We start from the raw sequence: 11,914 nt of genomic DNA on the forward strand, positions 1-11,914 counted from the left end.
TGGGAGAAAAAAATTTGAAATTCAAAATCTCATGAGTGAATGTTGAAAACTATTTTTACATGTAATTGAAAAAAAAATGCCACAAGTGGAGGTGGGGAGAAGAAAAAACTATTTAACTTCACTGTCACCGTTTCTTAAAAGAGAGAAAAATAAATTCTGTACTTATATCACAAGACTGTTGTGAGGCTTAAATGAAAAAATGTATTAAAAGTGCTTTATAGAAAAAAATTTTTAAGGTAACCCATCCACATCTTTTATTTATTATTATTTTTAAAGCAAACGGGGTTAAGTAGCTTGCTCAAGGTTAGACGGCCAGTTATTTCTGGGTGTGGTGCTGAGTATCTGAGCCCGGATTAGATAGATCCCAGGTCATCCTGACTCTGGAGCCGGTGCTCTTACTCGCTGCACCACCTGGCCGCCCCTTATATAAATTTTTTTTTAAAGAATGCATGGCCTAATCAACTATGAATAATTTAGCTCTTCTCAGCAATACAGCCATCCTAGACAAAAGGAATTATGAAAAATGCTATCCCCTTCTAGAGAAAGAATTGATGGAGTTTGAATGCAGACCAAAGTAGACTATTTTTACTTCTTTATCTGTTTCATTTTTTTTCCTTTTGGTCTGCTTCTTCTTTCACAACATGACTAACATGGAAATATTTTACTTGATGGTACACATATAGACTACTTAAAATCCTTTTTTAAGGATAAAAATAAAACAAAAAAATAAAAATCCTAAATTTTTAAGGAGAGGGGAGGGGAGGGAGAAAATTTGGAACTAATTTTTTTTTTAACAATTTATGTTAAATAACTTGCTCGAGCTTACAGAGCCAGTTATTTTTGTGTGGGTGCCGAGTATCTGAGGCCAGAACCGATCCCGGGTCTCCCTACACCTGGCCGACGCCCTTACTCACTTCGCCTCCTGGCCGCCCCGGAACTAATTTTTTTTTTAAATTAATGTTTAAAATTATCTTTACATGCAATTGGGAATAAAATTCTAAAAATAATCCATGGCGTAGGAGAAATAAGATGAAAGTTATATTGCTTCCAGTCTGGGACTAAGTTTCTTCACTGAGTCCAAACTCAACTGGCCCATTATATCCAGCCTGCCCCAGACCAAGAGGCCAGCCTACACTCACTCCATTTATATCTCACCCAACCATCTTGCCATTTGTCTGGACTTGGTCATCAAATCCATTGGTTTCTGGAAGGGCCTATCAGTTGGCCACTGTCTGGGTGAGCTCTCCATCCCTGTAACTCCCCCGACACTTCCCTGGCCACACTCCCTTTTAAACTGGCTTCCTTCATTAGGATGGAGACCCAGAGGCCTTCTGCATGCCTACTTCCAGCCTTTAGCGCCGGGGCTGGCACTCAGTAAACGCTACCAAAGTGCGTTTTTTCAGGCATTCATTCGAGCGTGCACGCACGCACACAAGGGACGTGGTGAGACGCGCTAGGTGCTCCCAGAATGAAGCTGCATCTGCTGCCCAGGGGGCTAGTCGAGGCCGAGGAATTGAGGGAGCCCGAGAGGAAGCAACGAGAGAAAAGCGCCAAAGAGGCGGGAGCCTCAAGGCCAGAGCGTCCGGACCGGGCGGGGAAGGGCAGGTGGGCAGGCACCTCTCCAGGAGGAGCAGGGGGAGCCTGGACAGGATGGGGCGGGGGAGGGGAGAACCGAGCGTGAGATCACGCCACCCTCCTTCCTCGCCAGCCCGCACCCCTCACTGCCCTTTATTTCCAGCGGCTCTCCGGGTCTGGGGACAGATCTTATTTACTCGTTTCCTTAGGAGCCGAGTTCGGGCTTTCCCAACAAAGACTCGGTCTCCTTTGTCCGCTGGGAGAGCAGAGGCCAATGGGGCGCTGCTCCGAATGCCCTCGAGCCAATCGGGTGGCAGCATGCAAATGAGCGGACGCTCTTTGTGCGCCACACGGCTGGTGGAATCCGCGAGAGAGCGGCTGCGGGCTGTGCCGGGAGTGGCCCTGGACGCGTGAGAAAGGAGCCGGGGCTAGCCGGCCAAGCCTAGCCTCTACCCTCCGCAGAGCTTGCTGCAGCCGAGCACCGACGCGTTTGGCCAGCGGGAGCTGGAGCCCAAGCCCAAGCTCAGACTGGAGATGGAAGCCGAGGTGAGCTCGAGCCAGGAAGACCCTCGAGTGCGCATCTCGCAGGACTCCATCTCCCAGACGTCCTGGACTTCCCAGGCGCAGGACTCGCCGATCTCCGTCCTACAGCCCTTGCGGGGCTCGGAAACCGCGCGGGGCTCCGAAACCGTGCGGGGCTCCCTCCTGGAGCTGTACTCACGGGCTTCCGACTCCCGGACCTTGAAGGGCTCCGAGGTCCAGCCTCGGACTTCCCTGCGCTACACTCCGCAGGCCACCTCCTCCCAAAGGCGAAGCGCCGATCGGCATCACCCGCAAGCCTCAGCCAGGAACGTCTTGCTGCCCTCAGAGGCCCGCGAGTCCCACACCTCCATCAGCCAAAACTCTCTGTCCTTAGGCGACCGTCCCTCGCAGAGTTCCAGTGGCCAGGGCTCCAGGACCTCCATCCCTCAGGCCTCCCAGAGCAGCCAGGACTCCCAGACCGCCGGTCCTCAGACCTCCGGGGCCGACAATATTGCCCAGAACGGGGAAGCCCAGGACTCCCCCAGCAGCGAGGGCTTGGGCCCTGTGCACTACAGGAACTCAGGCAGTCACCGCCACCACTCGGGCTACTTGGCCGACGACGAAGGCACCCTGGCCCCCCCGCGGGTAAGAGGGGCTCTCTCCCCTTCCACCAGTAGGATCCCAGCTCTTAGCTCACACCCATAACCTTCACCACCACATTCAGGGAACCCAGGTCCCCCGTAGGTTCTCAGCTCATCCTTGCTGCAGTCCGAACCCAGACTTCACCTTTCAGCCCACACTCCTCACTCCCACCCCACCAGCCCCATCCCACAGGAATCCTAGCTTCTTCAGTCTCCTCGGTCATGCCCTCACCTCCCTCCCAAGAACCCACCACACCCCTTAATCTTTATCCAGGTTCTCCAACTTGATCCCAAGCTCCTTCAAGCCAACAGGCCCCATTTTACCAAGGCTTTACCAGGCTTCCTTGGATCTACATGCCCTGGGCCATACTCCTACATTGGCCCCATACTTTCTCCTATCCCCAAATCAGCCCTCACTCCACCTGACACCATAGGACTGCCCTTTGTTGATCCCTCCAAGCCCAAGTTCTTCATTTGACCTCAGGCTCCACATCTGACCCTTCACTCTCCATTGTCATTCTATCTCTCCTCTTCCAAAGAGCCCCCTTACCTTCCTTCCCACTGTGGGAATCTCCTAGCTTTAATTCCACAGTACACCCTCAATGTGGCCACATTCTGAGATGAGGAGGCCTGAGTCTTGGATTTTACATATAAGCAGCCCCTTCTGAAAACCAGTCCTACTTCTGTTGACCACTCACTGTCTGAGTGATTATGGGGGCTTGCCAAATCACCTTTCTGACCTCTCAGTTTCATCATCTCTTTAACAGAAAGAGCCCAGTCAGCTCTTCCTCTCAGGGTCATAGAGGAGAAGTAAGTAATCATTTAAGTGTTGATTAAACTGGATAGAGACAGAAGTAAGGAGCCCCACCAGCTCTCCCTCTCAGGGCTATAGAAGAAAACAAGCCAAGGGCAAGCACTGATTAAGCTGGATAGAAAGAATGGGAAAGCCCACTCAATGTGCTGATCTTGGAGCCTCTGACACAGATGGCCATATGACCCTGGACAGTCTAGGCAACCCTCTAAGACCTGAAGGTACAAAGTACTGATGATCTGTTTAATTAAATTTTCTATTTAAAATTAAAAATTCTATTAATTAAAGTTTCTCCAACAAGAGCTCCCTAAACCAATGAAATCCTATCTCCAGTGTGTGTGTGTGTGTATGTCCCTGCCCATAAGGTCATATCAGCACACCACTCATGTGCTTGCCCAAACATCCATCCAGACTTCCTCTTTGGATACCTGAGGTTTCTCTTTAGATGCTGCTGAATTTTTTTTTTCCTTTGGGATTGAATTCTGAAAGTTAGAGCTGGACATGGGAATCCCCACATGGACAGCATTTTGTTCTGAGCTTTGGGTGGCCCATCTCAGAAGAGGATGGAAGTATCCTGAGTTCTGGAGGACCTGGAGGGCATCTAACTCATCCCCCCAATCCCCCCCCCACACACACACACACACGCAGTTTCCCAATATGGAAGGAAGACAAGTTTCCAGAGTTTGGGCTATTTCCCAGTGGTTAGCACCATGTCTGGCACATAGTAGGCAAGTAATAAGTCCTTCCTTGCTTGTCTCCTCCCTCCTTTCCTTCCTCCTTTCCCTCTTCTTTTCTTCCTTCCTCTCTTCCTTTGTTTCTTCCTCCCCTCTTCTTTCCTTATTCTCTCCCTCCTTCCCTTCCTCCCTCTCTCCTCCCTGTCCCTTCCTTCATTTCTTGCCTTCCTTCTTTCCTCCCTTTCCTTTCCTCCCTCTTTTCTTTCCTTCTTCCCTCCCTTGGTCCCTCCCTTCTTCCCTTTCTTCCTCTCTTCCTTCTTTCCTTCCTCTCTTCCTTTCCTGTCTCCTTTTCTTTCCTTCTTCCTCCCTTTCCTTCATTTCTTCTCTTCCTTCTTTCATGCCTTCCTTCCTCCTTTCATTTCCTTCTTCTTCCTTTTCTACCTTTTTCCCTTCCTCCCCTCCTTCCTATCCCCATCATCTAGTAAGGTGGTTGCCACATAGTAGGTGTTTAATACGTCCTTGTGGAATTAGCAAGCATCTAATCCCAATAGAATGTAAGCAATTTGAGGAGAGGGGCTGGTTGGCTTTTGTCCATGAAACAATAAGTGTCTGGCATTCCAGTAGCTCCTGTTGGGGACATCTCCTTTAATAATAGAGCTAAGCAACTTTGCATCTCAGAGAGTTGCCTGGAATGGAGCACTGAGAGTTCCTGAGAGACATCCCAGTGCAGGGCAAGAACCCTGGGGGATTCTTCCTTCCCTGGAGGATCCCCACCTGGACCTCTCAATAACGCGCCTCATTGTTTTTAGTTTCAGGTACACAAGAGGCCAGTGTGTCCCGAAACGGGACCCTTGTACAGAGTGCATGGTCCCCTGCGGCCCCCCTGTCCGTTCCACATTCCCATGCCGCCCAGGCCCCGCGGCCACAAGAAGCCCCCCAAGGCCGAACCATTCTCAGAATTCTTGGACTTCCTGGCCACGGGCCCGGTTCTAGACAGCCTCCAGCTGGTGGTGGATGAGGCCTCCAGGAAAGTGACCCAGCTGCGCACAGATGCAGGCCTGCCCCTTGTGGACGTGGAGAAGGGCCCCAGCCGGAAGGCGAAGGAGCGCAGGGACGCTCTGGAAGCTTCCCGAAGGCTCCGCAGGGGCAGTCGTCGCCTTTACCCTGGCTTTCCCAACAACTATCCATCCAGCTCCAGTTCGGACTCCAACTTCTACTACAGCCCAGATGACTGCAGGGCTCCGGCTGATGGGCGCGGCCGTGGCAGCCTAGGTGGGATCTTCCTGAATCCTCAGTGGCTGCGCCCCAAGGTTTCCCGCTTTGAGCGTTGGAGTCCTGTCTCCCGCCTCCCACCCATCGGAGAGAAGTTTCAACTGGAAAGAGACTTGAGGCACATTCTTAGGAAGGTACTGCCTAGCGTTGGCCCCAGCTGGACGACTTGGGGAGGGGGTCTACTCTGGGAGGCCACGGTCCAGTCCCCAGGCTCCTCAACTCAGACCAGAAGACAGGGGTGGCGATGAGTGAGGAGAAGGTCCTTCATCACACCCCAGATATCATTTGACCCGTAGGCTGGGGCTTGTTAACAGTCTGGGAGGAGGGGAGTAGGAAGCTGAGTGGGGGCCTCCCTCTTGTCTTCCTTCCCTTGCAGAAAAGCAAAGACCCTACGTGTTCTCCTAAAGAGGACTTCTTCCTCTGGAAGAGGTCTGTGGACCCACTGAACCTGGTCTTGTCCAAGGAGCAGAGGCTAGCATGGCTCTCCAAGCTCCTGGATCCTGTTCGGAAAAAGTCTTCCAAGATGTCCAGCCTGCTGGAGATCTTCAGTGCTTTGGAAAAGGCCAGCAGGACCAAGGCTTCCAGCCCACTGGGCACCTGTAGTCCTGCCTGGAAGCCCAGCCCGACCTGCATGCCCAGCTCGGTCCAGATGCCCAGCACGACCCAGATGCACAGAACGACCCAGGTGCCCAGCCCGGTCCAGATGCCCAGCACGACCCAGATACCCAGAACAACCCAGGTGCCCAGCACGACCTGCATGCCCAGCCCGGTCCAGATGCCCAGCCCAGTCCGGTTACCCAGCCCATCTTCCATCCCCAGTCCCCCATCACTCCCCTGCATGGCCAACAAGGCTTCTCAGACGGAAGAGGCCACCCTCAAGAGGCCCAGCTCCCTGAAGCACATTCCCATGCACAGGAGCAGTGCTGCCGGGGAGAGGAGCATGCAGACGGAGGTCAGCTGCTCCACAGAAATGCCCAGCTTCCTGGAGCAGGAGCTGTCCATTAAACAGGAGTTTGAGAAGGAGCTCGTAGACCTGCTGCTGGGCTGCCTGAGCTCCACGTCGTCCTCCTCCGTGGAGTTGCCTTCCTATTGCCCCACGAAGGAGCCCTTCCACACCCTGGACTTCCTGGCAGAGCACCAGCTCTTCCCAGCCTTGCAAGACGTGGTGACCCAGGCCGTGCTCAAACTGAGCCTGGCCCGGCGCCAGAACGGCTTCCCCCTCTTCCCGGTGATGCCGGAGACCGAGACTGGGGAGGAGGAGTTCGAGGAGGAGGAGGAGGAAGAAGAGGAGGAGGAGGAGGAGGAAGAGGATCCGCATGCCGGGCTGTGGGAGCACATCACCCACAAGTCCGTGTGGTACCTCCCAGATGCTTCTTCCAAGGATGACAGTAAAACAGCCAAGAGCCAGCAGGGCAAGAACAGTGAGCAGAGGCCCATGCTGTCCCTGCCTCTGACCAGCGCCACTACTCGGCGTCGCAGAGAGAAGGCCAAGGCTGAAGCCAGGGCGCTGGCAGAGGCCAAGGCCCAGGCTCAGGAGGCCAGAGCCCTGGCTCACATCAGAGCCAGAGTCAGGAAGGATTCCGAGTCTATGAGACAGGTATCCCCACCTGGTGGGGCTTAGGAGGCTGGAGGGGGTGCGTGGAGCGTCCTGGAGGGAGGGTCCCCAGCCTCCCCAGCCAGTCTCATCCTTCCGTTCCTCTTCAATCCGACTTCTCCCCAAGAAGAAAAGGGCAAAGCAACCTCTTTGCTAAGGACATCCGCGACCTTCTTTTGGAGGCGAATTCTTCCTCCCTTCCTCCAGCTTCTCCCCACCCCTACTCTTTGCGTCTCATTTTCTGTCTTTAACCCAGTCAGCTGAGGGGAGGAGGGCAGGCAGAGAAACTGAGGCCCCTAGAGTCCCCTAGACCACAGTTCCATGTCTCCTCCCCCTCCCCGCCCTTCCCCACTCAGGACTTCTACAAGGAGAATTAGGAATCCAGCCAGCCTGAAAGGGGAAGGTGGGGGTGGGGGACCATCCACATCCACCGCCACCTGGACAGTTCTCAAACACCAATAAAGGTTTTCCTTTTTTTTATCACCACTTTTTTCTAAAGCAACTTAAGAAAACTTGAATATTTGAAAGATCTCCGTTACAGCCTTCAAGCCCTGAGGTCTGTGACTGGCTCATCCCCTGGTTCCTAACTCCTCACCAGTTGGCTTGGAGCCAAGGCCTTTGGGGCTTCTTCGTAGCAGGGCAGAGGGAAAGCTGAGAAGGGATCCTTGATCAGCCCTAAAGTTCAGGTTGGCTTTGGAGGTGAAGGTGATTCAGCAGGGAGGTTGGCTGGATGGTCTTCTGTACCTCTAGGAAGCTCCCTGGGGCTCTCCTTGGGCAGAGCAGCCTGGTTCAACAAGAGGAAGGAGTCTCAGGCCCCTTGGGGTGATGAGTCAGGCTCTGCTCTGTCCAATACCTCAGAGCTAGGGGTGGAATGAGAAGTGAAAGCAGGACCCCTCAGAAAGGGCCCTCCTAAGTACATCAAGGACTTCTCCCCGCAAAGGGCACAGAGATTTAGAGAACTGGGATCCCAATATTCTATAATGTTCTGACTCCAACCAGTCATCCTGACATACTCACTGAACCCTGGACATGGGTCCACACGGGTGGTTGGCCCTTTGGCCAATTTCAGGAATGAGAGCTTCACTGCACCCAGTGTATATTGGTTCTGTTGAGCATAACAAGAATGATGGGTGTGACAGGCATGTTCGTTGTGTTCAGAGTAATGGGTCTGATGAATGGGATGGCAGTATTTGGTTGTGACTGGAGTGATCATTGCAATCCTGGGATCTTGGAATCTCAGAGATGGAAGGCCATATAGTCTAACATCCCCAACACAGGCTCCTCTAGAGGGAGGGAGAGAGGGAAGGGGGGAGGGAGGAAGGAAGGAAGGAAGGAAGGAAGGAAGGAAGGAAGGAAGGAAGGAAGGAAGGAAGGAAGGAAGGAAGGAAGGGAAGGAGGGAGGGAGGAAGGGAGAGAGGGAGGGAGGAAGGAAGGAAGGGAAAGAGGAAAGGAAAGAAGGAAGGAGGAGAGGGAGGAAAGGAAGGAAGGAAGAAGGGAAAGAGGGAAGGAGGGAAAGAAGGGAGGGAAAGAGAGAGGGAAGGAAGGAAGAACAGAAGGAGGGAGAGAGGATAGGAGGGAAGGAAGGAAGGCAGGCAGGAAGGGAAAGAAGGAAGAAGGGAAAGAGGAAAGGAAGGAAAAAGGGAAGGAGGGAAAGAGGAAAGGAAGGAATGAAGGAGGGAGAGAGGAACAGAGGGAAGGAAGGGAAGAAGGGAGGGAAGGAAGGAGGGAAAGAGGAAAGGAGGGAAGGAAGGATTTATTAATTTCCTACTATGTTCTATGTGTCAGGTACTGTGATAAACATTTTGCAAAGATCATCTCGTTTGGCCCTTACGATGTTGGGAGGTGGGCACTATTGGGAAGCTACAGGCAGCCCGTGTCACATTGAACACTTCTCATTGTTAGTCTCGATGTGCCTGTGGCTCCTGGTCCTGCCCTCTGGGACCAAGGAGAACAGGTCTGATCCCTTCCATCCACTTGAAGACAACTACCCCACCCCACTCTTCTCCAAGGTAAACATCCAGAGTTACTTTCATTAGTGCTTATGTGGCATGAACTCGAGGCCTTTCATCATCCTATTTGCCCTTCTTTGTGCTCTCCAGCTGATTACTTGCCCTGCTCAAATGTTGAGAATTGAGCGAAAGGGATGGTAGGTGCGGCCTCTCTTTGGAGTGACTGATGGAATGGATGTGTTGGGGGTGACCAGTTAATGAGTGTTGTGGGAGTGGCGCTGAGTGTGTCTCATAGGAGTTTACCATAAGAGTGGTGCTGGGGTGTGGTGGTGAGAGAGATGTTGGGTGTGACAGGAGTGAGCAAGGTGCTGGACGCTTGACCAAGGCCTCATGTGATGGCTGTGGCAGGATCACTGGATGTGATGGGCGTGGCTGGCCCCTGACCGCTTTGGTCTCCCTGGTGTAACAGCTCTGCTTTTCCCCCCTGGGCTGCGGCCTAGGCCAGGTACCAGAAGTTGAACAAGACCCTCAGGAAGCTGCCCTCTGAAATCTCCTCCGAGTCCCACAAGGCCCTCATGTCTCACTTCTCACTCCTCAACCCCAAGAAGGAGTATATGATTCAGTTCCTCATGAACCAAGCCATGAAACTGCTCCTCTACAAGTACAACTATGAGAAGGGCCTGGCAGACAAGCTTGGCTTCATATCCTTCTCTGTCGCTGACACCCTCATGGATCTCATCCTCGGCTACAAGAAAATCAAGGGCCCAGGCATCCACCTGTCCTCCCAGATCGACTGGCCCTGCATGCTGGACAAGCTGGAGAAGGCTGAGCGGGCAGCTCTCCTGGCGCCCTTCAAGAAGAAGCTCGCCGCCGCCGCCACCACCTCCTCATCGTCCAGCCGACCCTCTCCTCGGCCTTCCGGCAAGTCTTCGAGCAAGCCCGCTCCCAGCCAGAGCTCATGGTCCTTGCACAAGACATCTGGCAGGTCTTCCAGGCCCTCTGTGGTGCCAGACGCTTCCATCCCCACCACGAGCATGTCCTCGTACCTTCCTGCTTCAGGTACCCAAAGTCCGGAGTCCAAGAGCTTGTCCAAGGACCCCTCTCTCGATTATTCCAAGGAAACCTCTAGGCCCCCAGAAACCCCAGAGGCTCATTTTGGGGAGAAAGATGAGGAGGAGGAGAAGGAAGAAGATGAGGAGGAGGAGGAAGATGAAGAAGAGGAAGAGGAGGAAGAGGAGGAAGAGCTGGAGGATGAGGAGGAGGAGAGGATGAGAGATAAGGACACGGCCGAGACTGCGAGGGAGTGCAGAGAGGAATATGAGAATATTTACGTCATGGAGACGGGAGGCCCTGAGGCCGCTGAACAGCAAGACAGTGCAGAGTACAAGGAGACAGATGGAGAAGCTGAGGATGAGGCCTAGGAGTCCTTCCGTCCCCCCCCCCCCCCCCATCCCCCCGCTGTGCCTAATAAACCCGCATGTTTTCGGTCACTCCCTGCCTTGGCTGCCTTGGTCTGCTTCAGCTCTGCTCCCTCGGAGGGAGAGGCAGGCAGGCAGAGGGCTCCCCAGGAGCTTGTGCTGGGCACGGGACATCATGGTGGCTGGTGGTTGCTTTTTAACTGTCCCTGCCCTCGAGGTGGTTACACTCTAAAAGCGGACAATCAATGCACAAAACTGATTAAGCTCTTGTTATGTGCAGGGCACTGTCCTAGGCTCTGGGGATACCAAAAATAACGTCTCTCCTCTCAAGGTAGAGAGCTGAGGTTCGGATCCCAACTCTGCCTCGGAGTACGGACCTCTCCCTCCTCCTCTGCACTGCTGTGTGCCAGGCAATGTTCTAAGTTTGGGGCACGCAAATACAAAAGAGAGTCACTGTCCGCAAGGAGAGAAGACCCCCACCCCCCACAGGTGCGAATATGCCCACAACAGCCAGGGAGGGGCAAAGGAAGAGAAGGTGGTACCAGAAGAAGAAATCCCCAAGTCATGCAGTCAGGTGGGAAATGTTGCTGCCTCCAGCCTCCAGGCAGAGGGCCACAGGGCCACGAGGGGGTGGAATCTTCCCAAGGAAGGTGGGATCTTGCAGGACTGAGAGGGTTTCCCCATAATGAGCTTCCTGGGGCATGGGGGGCGCATTGTTAACCGTATGGTGGTGCAGTCATTCCCCTGTGAATGGCTCTTTCTTTCCTCAGGAATGCTAGGTTTCTGAAAGGGACTAGGGTTTTTTTTTTTTTTTCTGTTGATTGGTTGGTTTGTTTGGACTGGATGTGTGATTTCATAGTTTTGGGGAACTGTTTATTGAGGAAACTCCCTCTACCAATGAAGAACAGTGTCAATTCTGTACCTGATCATCCTAGGTGCCTGGGCCACTAGGGTTAAGTGACTGGCCCAGGGTCACACAACCAAGATGGGTCAGCAGCAGAATTTGAACCCAGTCAGTACACTAGGGATACAAAGAAAGGAAAAATATAGTTGGGGTCCTCAAGGAGCTTACACTCTGATAGGGAAAGAGAGTTTAGAGAGGGAAGCCGACCAGAGGTGGAGGACGGAGAATAGGGAGAAGATCCCAAGCTTGGGGGCATGATGGAGAAACCCGGAGGAACGGAGTCATGTGGGAGACCAGCCCCGATCTTTGTGGTTTCCAGACAATGCCACTGCACTACACTCCCTGTTGGAAGGCTTGAGTTAACTGACTTGGGCAGATTTGCGCGCTCAGACAGTCAGTGGTGGAATGGAAGCCCCCTGAGGGCAGGATCAGAGTTTTAGAAATGGGAGGGACTTGGGAAGCCACTCCCTCTTTTTGCTGATGAAAGAACTGGGGCCGGAGGAGGTTTATCAGCCTTCAGCTGATAGGTATCAGAATAAGGATGTAAACCCTGA

At 53.3% G+C, this 11,914-nt stretch overlaps 1 protein-coding gene across 1 annotated transcript; it reads left to right on the forward strand.

The window, feature by feature from the left end:
• The first annotated feature begins 2,035 nt into the window (after positions 1-2,035).
• On the forward strand, positions 2,036-10,459 carry CCDC116 (coiled-coil domain containing 116). The gene is made up of 4 exons (XM_069100798.1): positions 2,036-2,742; positions 5,033-5,733; positions 5,877-7,110; positions 9,539-10,459. The coding sequence occupies exons 1-4, from the start codon at positions 2,110-2,112 to the stop codon at positions 10,457-10,459; spliced, it is 3,489 nt and encodes a 1,162-aa protein (XP_068956899.1). The 5' UTR covers positions 2,036-2,109.
• Positions 10,460-11,914: the final 1,455 nt, after the last annotated feature.

This window comes from Petaurus breviceps, unplaced genomic scaffold (genome assembly GCF_028583685.1).
Source record: "Petaurus breviceps papuanus isolate PSGF00001 unplaced genomic scaffold, PetGlider_PUasm1.0 428, whole genome shotgun sequence".
Taxonomy (NCBI): Eukaryota; Metazoa; Chordata; class Mammalia; order Diprotodontia; family Petauridae; genus Petaurus; species Petaurus breviceps.

What these genes read in the sequence shown, in the direction of transcription:
- CCDC116 (XM_069100798.1), top strand. Translation starts at nt 2,110, where the DNA reads ATGGAAGCCGAGGTGAGCTCGAGCCAGGAAGACCCTCGAGTGCGCATC. An exon ending in GCACCCTGGCCCCCCCGCGG is followed by an intron (nt 2,743 to 5,032) that starts GTAAGAGGGGCT and finishes CATTGTTTTTAG; the next exon opens with TTTCAGGTACACAAGAGGCC. An exon ending in AGGTATCCCCACCTGGTGGG is followed by an intron (nt 7,111 to 9,538) that starts GCTTAGGAGGCT and finishes GCTGCGGCCTAG; the next exon opens with GCCAGGTACCAGAAGTTGAA.